Below are 15,365 nucleotides of genomic sequence, written 5' to 3'. Positions count from 1 at the left end.
AATGACTTGTGGCACTTCTTACCAACTAACGTCTTGTAGCACTGATGATGTTCAGCTACCTCTGATGATGTTTTGTGAGTTATGTTATTGTTTTTTTTGTCTATTTGTTTTTGGATTTCCCCTTTGTTTCCTCCCTATATTCATCCCTGTTATTATATTTTGAGTCCTTGTTAACTCAAATTATCCCATATTACCTTCATTGATAACTCAGAGTTTTGGCATCCATGCCACGACTTTTTTGGCCCGCATCTTTGGAAGCATTGCCACCAAGTGCTTCCATTCTTAAGTTTAATTTGGGATGCCCAGATCGAGTGTTTTGTTTTTTCTTGTTATAATTTCTGTTATGTATCTATTAAAAAAAAAAAAAAAAAAAAAAACGTCTTGTAGCACTTCTTATCACCTAAAAGCCTTGTAGTTTTCTTCTTATTCAAACATGTAGCACCACTGGCAGGCTCGTAAGGTTGTTCCATGCTCGGTCCAGACTTCAAACAACTAGCCCGAGCCCCATCCAGAGTTTTTCGGGCCTAATTGTTATCCAGCCGAGTCTGGTTCATTTGGTCAAAGTCTAGACCCAAGCCCACCCAAAAAGATTATCAGCTTATCTTTTTCTTCTTTTTTTTTTTTTTTTTTTTTTTTTTTCCTTTTTTGAGATAATTATCAGCTTCGCTTGTGCCATATTGAATATCATTTATTTTGGCTCACAAAAAAAAAAAAAAAAAGCTCTTAAAAAAAAGAACATAATTTATTTGAGTTCAACCCACGCATAGGATGAAAGCTAGAGCCTACTTCTGCACTGCAAAACAGGCAATGTTCTCACTCAACCAGTATGTCACCCCCAGCATTTGGATAATTGGATTGGGCCAAAATGATTCAACTTTTACTTTCTCTAGAAGCAGAAGATATGGTTCTCAGCCATCTCAAAATTTTATTATACCAAGTAGAACAAATTACCTCTTGAGAACAATCTCATTACATTGCCCGCAATACTACAGGAATTCAAAAAAAGTAGTCTGCAAGAAGAGAAGCTTCAAAATTGACCATACAAAAATCATTTTTAGGGGAAGAAGTATAAGATAAATACTCTATTTCTTGTACTGCTTGTGCTTGATCTCTTTAATCACGCCATCAGTAAGTGAATCAACATCATTGTTTTTCCCAAAGAATTTTACAAATTGCATATCAGGACCCATCAAGTACCTGCACAAGATTTCCAATATTGTCATATTTACTTATAAAAAGAAGTCATATTTGAAATTAACCAGGACTGTTCAACAAGAACATTTATTAACAGACATTAAAAACATTACACTAGAAACATACCACTATCATAGATTAAGAGTAATATGCTGATATTATAGCTTAAGTTGATAACAGATAAACCACCCCCCCCCCCCCCCCCCCCCCCCCCCTCACACCCCCCAAAAAAAAACCTGATACGTACATGACTATTGAGTGATCGACAAGATAATCAGAGTCTTCCTCTGCTGTCTTCATATAATAAACTCGATATGCACGAGCAACATTCCGTATCTCGTCCGGGGTACCAGTTAGCCCAATTAATTTTGGATGGAACTCTGGATCAGTGAAAAGTAAATTACAGAATTAATCTTTGATCAACCAAAATATAGCCAAAACAAGCAACTAGAACGATGTAGTATATCTAAAGCAATGTACATTGAGAAGCACCTTTGACATATTCGGCTACTTGCTCGACAGTGTCCCTCTCGGGATCAACAGAGATGAAAACAGGTACAATTTCAATCCCTGCCTTTTCCTCTGCAAGCATGAAAAGAAGAAACTTAGGATACAATAATACGCTTACCAAGTCTAGTCTACTAAAATAGGGCTACAGCAATCAAGCTCTCTTCCCCCTTTGTTTGTTGTGAGTCGCACCTCACTGCAGGCAATGAATCAATGGAATGAGTGAAGACCTTCCTTCCCACTTACCTTACCGTCAATGCACAATTACACAGCCACAGAGTTAGCAACCATAGTCATTAAACCCAGAACAGATATTGACCTGGTCAAGATTCTGGGTGACTGGTCCAAAGCAGCTCAACCAGTAGGACTGCCAAATTATGCATAAAATCCTTCATAATATAAAATTAGAATGACACTTGAAATAGTAATAATTATTATTTTGCACATTTTTCACCCAAAACAAGCGTGTAGTTACATGATTGGTAAATGGCTTGAGTTCAACTCCTCCCAAATTGCAAGAAGGTAATTTTATAACCATACAGTTCTAATGCTTGTATAGTCCATTGCATCAACTGGATCAGACTAGGCCACGTATCGGGACACCAATCTGACCGGCCGTTGTAATAACTATCTTTGCAACAATGCATATGTCCCAAAAAAATAAAATTAAGAAAATCAAAGATCCAATAAAGGACAACATGAACGCTAAATTAAGCAAATTGATGGCATCTGGATAGATTTCGGATTACCAGCTTTTCTTCCATCCAAAATGTACTGTGAAACTGGAAAATTGTCAGAACACAATTCTGACATACCAACATAAGAAGAAATGCCCTGACACTCTTGCATTAGTTAGTGGAAAACAAGAATTAATAACCCCCCACACACATCAAAAACAAAAGTTCTGGTAGGTGTATTTGTTGTTTGTTTGATTTTGTTACAACTAAGACATTCCCTTCAACCCTATTTTCAACTTAATTGCCATCAAAGAAGTCTTAAGAGTATCCTTTCTGGTACCACACTATGAAGAAAGGACTGAACTTTTTCAATTGGACAACTGTCTGAGAACTTCTAAAGGGCTATGAGCAGGCGACAGCATTCGGAAAGTAGGTTCATAGGCAGGGCAAACATACTGCCGATCACAAAAAACATAACTAATCTAACATGCCCTTGTAACGACCTTCAGATATGACAAAACAATATAATCAACTAAAGTAGTTTTTCTTTCTCATGCAATATTTGGAATGAGAGTAACCAAGATAATGCACACATGACACATGAGCTGCTCTATCAGATACTACTGACATGTCAATTTTTAATTTGCAACTATAGATCCCCCAAGTGCCCAGAAATGAACATCAACAACTTACTTATTTTATCAATTGCAGCAGCTAGCTTCTGTATCTCCTCTGGGCAGATGTCAGGGCAGTGAGTGAAGCCAAAATATATCAATGTCCATTTCCCTAAAAGGTCCTTTTCAGTAACATGCTTCCCATCATGATTCATAAGATTAAATGGGCCCCCGATGGCTGCTTGTCCCACAGATGGTCCCTGTTTTACTGCCTCTGAAGCATTAGTAATTTCTGCAGCAATAAACATGCAACCAATTCATGCGAAATTAGAGAAGTTACCAAATAATATCTAAGAGGATCAAGGAAAATAATATCTGAGAGAGGGAGGGAGGGAGCAAAATCACCAAGATATTTATAAAACACTAATAGCCAAAATTTCATAAACGGAGTAAGTTCTTCAGCCTGAAAATTTTGTAATTTCTTCATATTTTATCTATCCTTCCACATACAAGGACATGGAAACAAATAACATTGAAACCAATACAGCGTCGAAAGGAATCTTCTTTTTATCTTTTATTTGTTATTTTTAAATAAGACCAAAAACAAATACCATAACGTTAATAAATTCAACAACATGCAATCTTGATACCAGCAAATAGCCTGGCAACAGAAATTGCAACCAAGAGCCACTGGGGCATTGCTCCAAGATAATTGCATTATATATATATAACTCAATCCATATCTTTTTGCATGCATCAAGACAAATACCAACTATGTTATGGGATATAAAGTACCATTTCACCAACATTACTTACGTGTGTGTATATGCGTTTTCCTTTTAAAAACATGTTGATATTGAAATGAGCTTTAGCTCAAATGGTACTTCCTCCATTTGTAGCAAGGAGGAGGATGAGGTCATGCGTTCAAGTCCCATCGGGTGCGTAACTTACCAATAAATAATAACAAAGTTGTAGCTCCGAATTCGTCTTATCGCAATCTTCAAAACTTCGAGCATTTCTTTCTCTTCAAATGCACCACATAAAACCAAAAAAAAAAAAAAAAAAAAAAAAAAAGGAGAAAGAGAGAGAGATAGAGATAGATTGCATTCCAGACTTCTTTTGCATTGTGATGTGGCATCCGCTTTGTGGAACAACATCTTCTCTCGCTTTGGTATTTCTTGGGTCATGCCAAGGAGTGTGCTAGACCTAGTTGCTTGTTGGTGGAAGTCTGGGAGATCAAGGAGTGCTACAACATGGAAGATGGTGCCTATATGCATTTTTTGGTGTATTTGGAGAGAAAGAAACCTTAAGTGTTTTGAGAACCTAGAGAGCTCCCAAGAGGAGGTGTTAGAGTTGCTTCTCCATACACTGTATCTCTGGTTGATGGCTTTTTTGTACCCTTTATCCATCAGCTTTGCTGATTTTCTTGTTTCTTTTTCCTTTTCTAGTTAGGTGTTTCCTGTTGTATACTTCCAGTGTACGTAGGGACGCCTTACGCTTTCAATAAAACTAAATTTACTTATCAAAAAAAGATTACATTCCAGACAATGTTTATATCATTCCGACAAAACCTTCCTTTCCAACACGCCGAGGGTTCCACCAATTCCGTCCAACCATAACTCACTCTATTCCAAACATCTGAAACGCCAGCTTCCACAATTATCTCGCAATATCACAGTGAAAAAGGTGATTAGGAGTTTTCCTACTCTTTTTACACATACAACACAAATCTATCATTACCATGTGACGCTTGCGGAGATTATCTAAGGTGAGAATTTTTCCTAGAAATGTTGTCCAAGTGAAGAAAGTCACTCTAAAAGGAGCCTTAGACCTCCAATTGCTCTTCCAAGGGAAAGAAGAGTCAATGTTGGGGAGCATGACTTTTTAAATTTATTTTATGTTCGTTCCTCTTAGGGACACTCTTGTATACTTCCTGTATATTAGGGTTGCATTCCTCTGCACTTTATTAATGAATTGACATTACTTATCGAAAAAAAAAATATTGGGGAGCAGGGCTTTGTAAAAAATTTGACCTCGAAAGATCGTCTTTTCAAAGGATTCCAACATAGCTTCTCTTCATCTCCCCGACCCATCCTAACGGAATACATAGCATTGAAAAGAGAGGATGCAAAATCCAACTCCTAAGCATGCACCAACCTAAATAAATTCATGTCCCAATGCACTCCATCATTGTGAGCGACCATGTGGTCAGCCACCAGAGCATCCTTGTTCCTTACAATGCAAAATAACTCCGACATGGTTTCATTCAGAGAATGACCCCCACACCAAACTTCGTGCCAAACTTGGTCTGAGCACCATTGCCCTCCTCGATACTAACAAAACTTAAAAAGGCATCCCAACCTCTCCTAATATGTTTCCAAAGAATCATCCCATATGGCCCGATGACAACATTAGAGCACCAACCACCCACTAGGCTACCATGTTTTTTTATCCACTATCTGTCTCCAATAAGCATCTCTCTCCCCTACATATCTCCATAACTACTTCCCCAAAAGAGCCTGACTAAAAGTGAGCAAACTCCTAATTTCCAAACCTCTAAGATGAAGGGGAGTACATACCTTCCTCCAATTAACAAGATGGAACTTAGACTCGTTATTCAATCCAACTCATAAGAAATCTCTCATCACATATTTGCACGAAAAGTTATGAGGAATGAAATTATTAGGAAGATACATAATAACGTAGAAAACTTCATCTGGCCAGAGCAAGACAAAAACTTCATAGTACAAGTTGACACAAGGGATAAGAACTACAAAACAAGGAGACAACTAATTAGCCTCATAAGCCATTTTAACTCATCAAGATGACTATCATGAAATACGCACTAGCTTTTCTAGTCCCAAAGGCCCGGGAACGAATTCACCACAGTATGGCTGATAAAACTTGTTACCTATTATGGACATCACCACTTGGACACCCCTCAAACTCCTTCTTATATTAAGCAAGGACAATTTACGATAATAATCAAATCGAGCCACAAGTCTATGCCAACTGACTAGACCAATTCTACCAGCAAAACTAACATACATCCCACTCATGAAATAATTTTACAGTCACAGCTAACATAAATATCCTACTCACCATAGTAATCTACCTTCAATATGTTGTTTCTTTTGCTTGTCGTAGTAGAAGATCAATCCTGCTCCCGTAGCAATGAGCAAAAGAAAACTCAACCACGAAACAGGCTGCAAAAGGAGATTCGATCAACTCACAAAGACCAAAAAATTCTCAAAACCAACGGATTTATCAATTTTCATATAAATTTGAAAATGAAAAAAACTAGGCATTGTATAGAGCAGTAGATCTTACCCCTCCTCGAACAGATTTTCCAGATTCACTGCTCTGATGTGATCCTCCTGAATGATTTCCATTGCCAGAGTTAGCCTCTCCAGAACTGTTTGATGCTTGATTTTCCGGCTTAACAGAGGCAGTAGAAGTACCAAACAGACATCTCTGATATATTCCTAAAGACTGAATTCCGAAACCTAGTGGTACAACCTGAAATATCTAATCTCAGTGTCGAATGACAAAAGCATAGAGAATTGAAACTAAAGGAAAATCAAATGGAAGAAACGAAAAAAGCAAAAAAGAAAATCTATCAACTTAATCACGAACCGATTGAAGAAGAGGAAGAGTTCGGAGAGGAGTTGTATCGGCGAGCGGTGGAGAAGGTATCGGCAATCTTCTGAATCGGCTGAGACAGAGATTGACGTAGCGGAGATGATTCACGTTTCGCGAAATGATGTTCGCCATGGATGGTGCAAACAGGATCTTTCCAAGCCAAAAGCCTTGAGCCTTTCTCGGGGGTTTTGCGTAGGGGTTTTGGCCCGTTTTGCGCTCGGTGACCAGGTCGGATTATTCGGATTTAGAGCGGATCTAGATTTCGGGCACGAGGTATTGGGCCCTTTAGGCCTACTTGGGGAACTAAAAGCGACAAACAGAGGAAAAAACAAAAAACAAATAAAGAAATAAAACCTCATACTTGATTTAATTCCAATTTTTTTAATCTAAATTTTTCTGAGAAAAACTTTCGCAATACTTTCATTTCATTGTTATATTAGGATAAGATCTGTTGAAATATATACATTTTATTTTATTTCACTTTCTTCTTAATCTTAAATTGTTGATCATTTACTTACTTTTTCTATTTTTCTTGCTTCTAATTAAGTCATGATTATCATTTAGATATGAGACTGCTATATAACTGGAATGAACACTTTTTTTTTAAAAAAAAAAAATCTTGGATTAATAAAAATAAGTCTTGGATCAATACTTTAAAAAAAATAAAAATAAAAAATCGAAGACTGTTACATCATCCCGTTGTATGTCAGTCATACAGTAGTTTACTAGGAACCCATTTAAGATTGCATTAAGAAATAAGGTCTCGTTTGGTTTGCCGAATAAACCTCTAGAATGGAATGACTATTCTTATGGAATAACCATTCTTTTGTTTCATAGGGGTCCATTCCATGGAATAACTATTTCCTTACGAAGAGGAATACTTATTCCTCTTACTTTTTAGAGGAATAACTATTTTTTTGGGTAAAGAATACAATTTTCAAAAAAAAAATCATTTTTTATTTTCTTTTAAATATTTTGTTTTAAGGAAGAAAAAAGAAGAAGAAGAGAAACTAAACCCTGAAGTGGTTGAGCCACTATGGAGGGTCAGGGGTGGTCGCACTACCCCCCAGGCATTCAGGGGGTGGTGCCACCACCCTCGGAGCAACTGAGGGTGGCACAGGCTACTCCCAATTCTCTCCCCGAGGGTGGCCGTAGCCACCCTCAAAGTCCCTTTGGGATGGCCATAGTCCATTAGGCCACCCCCGATTCTTATCAGGGGTGGCTAGTTACCTCCAATGGGCTTTAAGGATGGTCGCAACCATCCTCAGAGGCCACTCGGGGGTGGCCTTCAGTTCAACGGTGGGTGGTCGGCCACCCACCAATTTATTTCAATTTATTGTTTTTTTGTTTTTTTAGTTTGATTTTTTTTAAAATAATAATAATAATAATAATGTAAGAATTTTTTAGTAATTTTGTTTGAATTACCATTAAATTGTGTGAGTTATTACCTATCAAAAAAATATAAATAGAGTGAGAGTGCTGCTGAGGGGGTGACTTACCAAGATTTAGAGAGAGTGACCTGCAGACCGAAGAGAAGGAAAAAATAGGAGGAAAAGAGAAGAAGAAGAAGAAGAAATGGTTTATTTTTTTGTCATGGGTCCTTTATGAGGTAAAATCTTTAGTGTTGTTTATATTTTCGCGATACCCATTGAGTTTGGAGCTAGAAAAGCTTGTGGGTTGTTAGAAATCTTCTTAGATTCAAATTCTAGGTTAATAAGTATGGGTTGCGGTTTTGGGAGATTTTTGTTGATTTTTGAGTTGTTTATGTGGGCATTTCGTCCATGGAAGCTTTCCTCTATAAATTCCATCACACCCATTGGATTGATAGCTTGAAATCATATTAATTTGTGAGATTTTTAATTGGGTCCGAATCTAGGGTTTTGTTTGGGAATTTTGGGGCTTTTGCTATGTCTTTGAGTTGACGTTTGATTTGAATTGTTTTTATGGGTATTTCCCTAAGCTAGGCCAAATGGAATGGTGTGGTGGTGATGGAATTTCCATTTGGTTTCATGAAGGTTGGACCGTGTGGGTTGTTAGTGTTCTTGAAGTTGAGTTTTGGAGTGGTTTGATGGATGTGTTGGTGAAACTCAAATCTGGTTTGGGAGTTTTAAATTGAGTGTTGATGTTGGTTTATGGTTGTTTGTTAGAATTTTGGTTGAGTTCCATGTTGGTTGGATTGGTTGGTTGGATTGATTGGTTTTTATGGGTTAGTTAGTTTGCCTTTGTGGTACTTTTGAAGGAGGTGATTTGCTTGCTTAGGTTGATTTGCTAGAATGGATTAGTTTTTGGATAATGTAGTTTTAGTTAGGTTGGCTTGTTATGGATTGTTGGGTGATGTGGGCTTTTTATGACTAAATTTGATTAGGGTTTGCTGACTGTATTAGAATTAGATTGATTTTTTATTTTTTATTTTTATTGATTTGCTTCGCTGTAATCACATTAATATATACATGCTTTCACAATCTTTCTCTGGTTATTTGGAGCAGCTTGTGCCATGATGTTGGTTTCTGTGTGCCCTTATGAGTTGCATTACAATAGACGTTAATTTATTGATGTTTGGAATTTTCTATTGATTTGCTTCGCTGTATCCACATGAATATATACATGTTTCACCATCTTTCTCTGGTTATTTGGAGCAGCTTCTGCCATGATGTTGGTTTCTGTGTGCCCTCACAAGTTGCATTACAATAGACGTTAATTGAAAAACTTCAAGTGAAGCTTTTGTAGTAGTTGTAGTTTTGGGTCATCAGTTATTATGCATATAGACTTGTTCTTGGGATGCTAAAGCCTAACAAGGACATTGTTTGAGCAGTTTTTCCTTACTGGGTGCGTGTGTTGCCACCAATCGAAAGAGAGGAAGAATTCTTGTTGATATTATATTTGATTGTGATTCCTCTAGACATCTCTTTTAATGACAGTTGTATTTGCAATTTAATCAGATAATTTGTCTTCCTCAAACTTTAAAACTTGAAACAACATGTTTCAGCTCTCGTTGGCCCCCTAAATGATGAACTCCTGTAATAAGCTATGGACATACATCCAAATGAAGCTTTTGTCATAGTTACTTTGATAGGGGAATGCTATATCTCACTGAACTTGAGAAAACCTGATTCAATTTTCATGAGATTGGCTATCTGGATTCTTTTTAGCAACTCTGCTTTTACATGACAAAATTGTCCATGTGGCATAATCGTTCTGTTGTGGTTCAACAAGTACTGTCAATTTGAATCTTTTGAAAGTTCCCATGTTGTTGAGGTTCATGAAGGCATCTGCATTTTCCCTCTGCCCTGCTTTTTGCTGTGCAGGCATGTCTTTGTATGGGGTTGTGTGTGTGTGTGTGTGTGAGAGAGAGAGAGAGAGAGAGAGAGAGAGAGAGAGAGAGAGATTCTCATGCATTTCATAAATTTCATTGTTGAAAGTATCAAAACACAGTAACCATAAGATGCTGCCTAAGCATTAAAACTTAAGGCAACTTTGCCGAGGTGATCGATGGCTTGTTGATTTCTTCTTTTCCGTGTAGCCTATATTGTGCTTGCCCATGATTGGTTGCTTTAGGTGGACATATTTTTGTGGTCGTACCTATTCCCCTATCTTGGCCAACATCAATTCAATTGCTAGGTCATATTTGTGTAGGTTTTTGAATTTTCGGTTGCTTGGGTTAACATGGAATCTTAAATGAGAGAGATATTTAAAGTCATATATCAAAGCACATTAACAACAACATGATGCCTAAGCATTAAAAATCAAGGCAACTTTGCCGAGGTGATCGATGGCTTGTTGATTTCCTCTTTTCCCTGTTGCCTATATTGTGCTTGCCCATGATTGGTTGGTTTAGGTGGACATATTTTTGTGGTAATACCTATTCCCCAATCTTGGCCAACATCAGTTCAATTGCTAGGACATATTTGAGTAGGTTTTTGAATTTTTGGTTGCTTGGTCTAGGTTAAAATGGAATCTTAAATGAGAGAGATATTCAGAGTCATATCTTAATTTCATCAGTGAAATAATCAAAGCACATTAACGACAAAATGATGTCTAAGCATTAAAAATCATTGCAACTTTGCCGAGGTGATCATTGGCTTGTTGATTTCCTCTTATCCCTGTTGCCTATATTGTGCTTGCCCATGCTTGGTTGCTTTAGGTGGACATATTTTTGTGGTCATACCTATTCCCCAATCTTGGCGAACATCAGTTCAATCACTATGACATATTTGAGTAGGTTTTTGAATTTTTGGTTGCTTGCTCTAGGTTAGCATGGAGTCTTAAATGAGAGAGATATTCAGAGTCATATCTTAATTTCATCTGTGAAATAATCAAAGCACATTAAGGACAAGATGATGCCTAAGCACTAAAAATCAAGGCAACTTTGCCGAGGTGATCATTGGCTTGTTGATTTCCTCTTTTCCCTGTTGCCTATATTGTGCTTGCCCATGATTGGGTGCTTTAGGTGGACATATTTTTGTGGCCATACCATTTCCCCAGTCTTGGCAAACATCTGCTCAATTGCTAGGACATATTAGAGTAGGTGTTTTTGAAGTTTTTGTTGCTTGTTGTAATAAGTTAATATGGAAAATTATATGTCCATGGGGAAATTTTACTCTTTTCAAACTGAAAGTTAACTGTTTTCGAATTGGTAAGTATATACCTTTCAGTAAGGACTGGAAGCTTGCTTTATTTAGCATTTGTATTAGAGGATTTTTCCTTATGACATGATCTCTACATGATGAAGATTCTCATGGGCTATGGATAAACTCCAATGATGCCTGTTTTTGTCATAGTTACACTGATAGAGCATCATGTATCTTCTTCCATTCGATTTGCATATTATTATTTTAATCTCTCTCTCTGTGAGTAATGTTTTTCAGTGGCCTTTTTATCAGCTACAGTGTGTAAGCACTTAAATGTGTAGCTTGTCCTAGACTTGTTTTAATTGGAAATAGTAGTTAATTCTTTTAACAGCTCAGTTATTTTGCATTTTAATTGAAAATAGTAGGCAAGTGTCTGAATATATTAAGTATTGTTCACACATCAGAGTTGGTTCATCTTAAGAGTGGTGTCCTCAGGTGCTATTTTCAAGAAGGCTTATAGAATTAGAATCTTTATGAGGTGATCTTGTGTCCCTATATGACGAATACCTATGAAAGCCATGGACCAACATCCAGGTGAGGCTTTTGTCATAGTTACTCTGAATAGGGGCACAATCCATTTTTGGCTTTACACTTCCAAATTACAAACTCAACATCTAATTGTCAAAAATCATATCCTTTGGTATTAGATTCTGTAATGGAAACAGTATAATTCTTTTTGTTAGATATAGTTGGCCTTATCTTCCTTCATCTTCGATGACTTCATTACTGTAGGAAGAATGATACTTTTGTCCATTTACTAAGAACAATTACATGGAAAAAGGAGAAACCAATATTAGAGTTGCACGTTTATAGAATACATAGGCAACTTTACCCATGTGATCAATATGATATTGATTCTCTCCTTTCCATGTTGCCTAGAACTGGCTAAGCTATAGGTTCTTGTTACTGACTTGTTTATTGTCTGTAGATTCATACATTTCTAACCTACATGCTGGTTAAACTTCAATACTTGCACTTTTATTTTTTGTAACAAAGTTACACAGTTAGGTACATATTTTGTGTTCAATCGATGTATGATTAGTTATATATAGTACTTAATGTGTGTACTCAAGTTTTATGGTCCATATTAACTAATGGAAGCAGAGTGCTATATATGGCTTCCATTCTTGTTCTATCTTTTCTTAATCAAAATTTAGTGATTATTGTTACTATATTTTTGTTAGGAAAAGTGAATTCCTATCTTCTCCTTTCAATCAATTTTCTCACTAAATCTTGGTTCTTTGGCAGAACAAAGATGTAACTGATGCAATTCAGAAGGTTGCTGCTGCTTATGACTGCAAAATTGTTGAAGGTGTTCTTAGCCATCAGAAATTTCCTATCATGCCATTCACAGCTAGGTGTGTTGTGCCTTCACAGAATTTTTAAAACATTTTGTCTTTTGCCATCTACACTTCAACCTTTCATAGTGAATGTTGAGTTTCTTTACAACTGGGCTTTGGACGAGAAGAGGGCTCGGCTGGGTTTGGTGGAATGTGTTAATCATGAACTCTTGCAGCCGTATCCTGTTCTTCATGAGAAGCCGGGTAGGAAACTTCTATCTGGGTTAATAGCAGAACCCTGGTCTGATTCACGAATTTGATATTAGTTTTGCTGATTTTGCAACAATGAGTTGTTGGTTTTGCAGGTGATTATGTTGCTCACACCAAATTCACAGTTTTGCTAATGCCAAATGGATCGGATAGAGTCACATCTCATCCTCTGCAGGAGCTGCAACCCACAAAGACAATAGATGATCCTGAAATCGAGGCCTGGTTAGCCTTGGGCACGAAGACAAAGAAGAAAGGTAAGCTGGAACATGATAATTGGTAAACTAGAACTATATTATCCTGAGTTATGTAATGGAATTGTTATTTTGTTTGGGATTTTATGTATTGCAGTTAAAAAGGGTGACAAAGCTGAGAAGTCAACAGAAGCTGAGCCTATGGATGCAACAACAAATGGTGCCACTTCCCAAGATTGAGTCTTTTGTTTTTCTGTTTCATTTTTCAACCCCCTCGTCAATTTTGTTCAATCCATTGTATCAGGTTGGATTTAGTTGGTTTATTATAGTGTTTAGACGTTAATCCTAATCATGTTTCTTGCATATACGCCATTTTATGTATTTTTTAAGGAGGAATGCTAGGCATCCAAACACTTGTTTCCAGAATTTAGTTCCAAACTGATGTGTCGCAATCCCATGAGATCTATCATTTTGGAAAGTGTGTGTCACAATCCCATAGGATTGTGACACATTAGTTTGGAACTAAATTCTGAAAAAAAGTGTTGGGATGTCTAGCATTTCTCTTTTTTAAGCACTCTTGGTTTCTCTGAAAATTTAAAAGCGTAGAATCTAGCTTCGATCAACATTCTGGCATGCTGTGGGACAATTGCTTACTAGAAGTGATAATCGAGGCATAGTGTTGTTTTAAAAACAAATTGTAACGGCTCTATCATCAAATTGTATATGTTGAAGTCGGTTTTTATTTTGTATAACACTCTCACCGTAACTTAGCCGGTTCTGTTATGGGGATTACCTCGATCGCCATTAATTATTTAAGGTTCCTTCTAATGTTGGCATCGATAATTCTTCCAATCTAATACGATTTGGTATTTAAAAGCAAGGGACGGTGGAGAATTCGTTGAAAAAGGAATGGTTCATTCGTTAGGGTTAAAGAATTAGATTATTGGACATGACGTTTACTCATTATATCCAACAAAGCGTATCATCTGTCTTCGCTAAACAATAAAGAATATCAAAATTTTGTCAACCAACTCGACAGATAAGATTGAGAGAAGCTTGGTGAGTCATTTGTAAAATGTTGAGAATCTACCCACTAGCATTAATAAAAGAAGATTGCTTTAGTTCTTATCTAAAGAAGCTTTGTGAGCCATTTGTAAAAAATCGAGAATCTGCCCACTAGCATCAATAAAGGAAGTTTGCTTTAGTTAAAAAGACTAAAAATGACTATATTTAAAGAATTCTTATAAAGTTATAATAGAATAATCAACTATTTTATATTAGTTGATTACAAAGGAGTTAGACGCACTGATTTACAAATGGTCCACCAAGCTTATTTGTTTATGCTAGTGACAGATTCTTTGCTTTTTACAAATGGTTCACCAAACTTTTTGCATGCTTTATCTTATCCTTTTAGCTGGTTGACAATATTTTGATATTCTATGTCATCTAGTAAAGGCGAAGAGATAAGGCTTTCATTGTAATCAAGATGACGTAGTGTTTCTATGTCATTTACTAATAAAGACAAATTGTGCGGCAAATCAATATTTTTTCTAGTTGTTATGTCTTCAAGCAAATCTTTAAACTAATAATTTAATATGTACTGGGTGTATAATTAATTGGAATTTCAGTAACAAACAACATTTTTACCATCCTTTTTACCATAAACTTGTCGATGGTTGATTTTTAATCTCCTTTTCGTTGTCGAACATAATAATGTGATTCTGCATGATTGGTTAAGGCCTAGGGGTTTGGTGGCGGAAATGAAAACTAAGCTTTCTCCATTTTGCCTCCATTATTGTCGAAAAGTCAAAGTGACCTCTTACTTTTTTCAACTCATGAATGGCCGGCCACCCTCAATTTTTTTAGTCCTTTTTTTCGTCCTTTTTTAAAAAAAAAAAAAAAAAATTTGATTCTATTAGAGATATTTTCGGAAGAATTGCTCTTAAAAATCTACATGCGTCGCAGATGGGTCTATTTTCGTTAAAAAGGATAGACTTAAGTAACAAAATGACTGCATGCAAAAATAAAAAACTTGATTGAGTTGCATTGCAATTTTTTTTTTTTTTTTTTAAAAAAAAAAAGCAATAAAGGGGTAAATTGTAATTTTTCCTATATTATATAATGAAAGAGAAAGATGAATGGAGAGAGCAAATTTGCAATCTCCTCCTAACATCAAAAGGCCACACTCATCTAGACATGGGTTTCGTAGCAAATCAATCAACATCAGGTACCTCATGGACATGGTGGCTTGAAAAATCAATTGACAAAGAGACGATAAAACGAAGGGATGGAATTGGTTCGGAACGAAATCAACCAATAAGGTACCCTTTGATCAACTAACAAGATAAACCTACTTCAACAT

The 15,365-nt window shown here is 36.5% G+C and overlaps 2 protein-coding genes across 5 annotated transcripts; one reads left to right on the top strand and one right to left on the bottom strand.

Annotated features, from left to right (window-relative positions):
- Nucleotides 1–905: 905 nt before the first annotated feature.
- On the bottom strand, nucleotides 906–10,386 carry LOC133872906 (protein SCO1 homolog 1, mitochondrial). The gene is made up of 8 exons (XM_062310556.1): nucleotides 8,134–10,386; nucleotides 6,629–6,937; nucleotides 6,323–6,511; nucleotides 6,108–6,198; nucleotides 3,072–3,284; nucleotides 1,687–1,776; nucleotides 1,442–1,574; nucleotides 906–1,197 (listed from the first exon to the last, which is right to left on the bottom strand). Exons 2-8 carry the CDS (start codon nucleotides 6,764–6,766, stop codon nucleotides 1,083–1,085), a joined length of 969 nt encoding a protein of 322 aa, XP_062166540.1. The 5' UTR covers nucleotides 6,767–6,937; nucleotides 8,134–10,386; the 3' UTR covers nucleotides 906–1,082.
- LOC133872907 (ERBB-3 BINDING PROTEIN 1-like) lies at nucleotides 8,163–13,754 on the top strand. 4 transcript variants are annotated; one of them, XM_062310560.1, is made up of 4 exons: nucleotides 8,163–8,243; nucleotides 12,511–12,806; nucleotides 12,908–13,066; nucleotides 13,161–13,754. In XM_062310560.1, the coding sequence occupies exons 2-4, from the start codon at nucleotides 12,527–12,529 to the stop codon at nucleotides 13,241–13,243; spliced, it is 522 nt and encodes a 173-aa protein (XP_062166544.1). In that variant the 5' UTR covers nucleotides 8,163–8,243; nucleotides 12,511–12,526; the 3' UTR covers nucleotides 13,244–13,754. The 4 variants fall into 4 exon arrangements, with proteins under 4 accessions (XP_062166544.1, XP_062166542.1, XP_062166543.1 ...); XM_062310558.1 differs by lacking the exon at nucleotides 8,163–8,243 and adding an exon at nucleotides 11,687–11,796 and having other exon boundaries at nucleotides 13,161–13,753; XM_062310559.1 differs by lacking the exon at nucleotides 8,163–8,243 and adding an exon at nucleotides 11,839–11,902.
- Nucleotides 13,755–15,365: the final 1,611 nt, after the last annotated feature.

Source organism: Alnus glutinosa, chromosome 7 (genome assembly GCF_958979055.1).
Source record: "Alnus glutinosa chromosome 7, dhAlnGlut1.1, whole genome shotgun sequence".
Classification (NCBI taxonomy): domain Eukaryota; kingdom Viridiplantae; phylum Streptophyta; class Magnoliopsida; order Fagales; family Betulaceae; genus Alnus; species Alnus glutinosa.
The sequence above is the reverse complement of the archived record's forward strand: the minus strand, read 5'-3'. Positions and strand labels throughout refer to the sequence as shown.

What these genes read in the sequence shown, in the direction of transcription:
- LOC133872906 (XM_062310556.1), bottom strand. Translation starts at nt 6,766, where the DNA reads ATGGCGAACATCATTTCGCGAAACGTGAATCATCTCCGCTACGTCAAT. An exon ending in TGCTGCAATTGATAAAATAA is followed by an intron (nt 1,777 to 3,071) that starts GTAAGTTGTTGA and finishes TCATGCTTGCAG; the next exon opens with AGGAAAAGGCAGGGATTGAA. An exon ending in GTCGATCACTCAATAGTCAT is followed by an intron (nt 1,198 to 1,441) that starts GTACGTATCAGG and finishes AATCTTGTGCAG; the next exon opens with GTACTTGATGGGTCCTGATA.
- LOC133872907 (XM_062310560.1), top strand. Translation starts at nt 12,527, where the DNA reads ATGCAATTCAGAAGGTTGCTGCTGCTTATGACTGCAAAATTGTTGAAG. An exon ending in TGTTCTTCATGAGAAGCCGG is followed by an intron (nt 12,807 to 12,907) that starts GTAGGAAACTTC and finishes TTGGTTTTGCAG; the next exon opens with GTGATTATGTTGCTCACACC. An exon ending in CACGAAGACAAAGAAGAAAG is followed by an intron (nt 13,067 to 13,160) that starts GTAAGCTGGAAC and finishes TATGTATTGCAG; the next exon opens with TTAAAAAGGGTGACAAAGCT.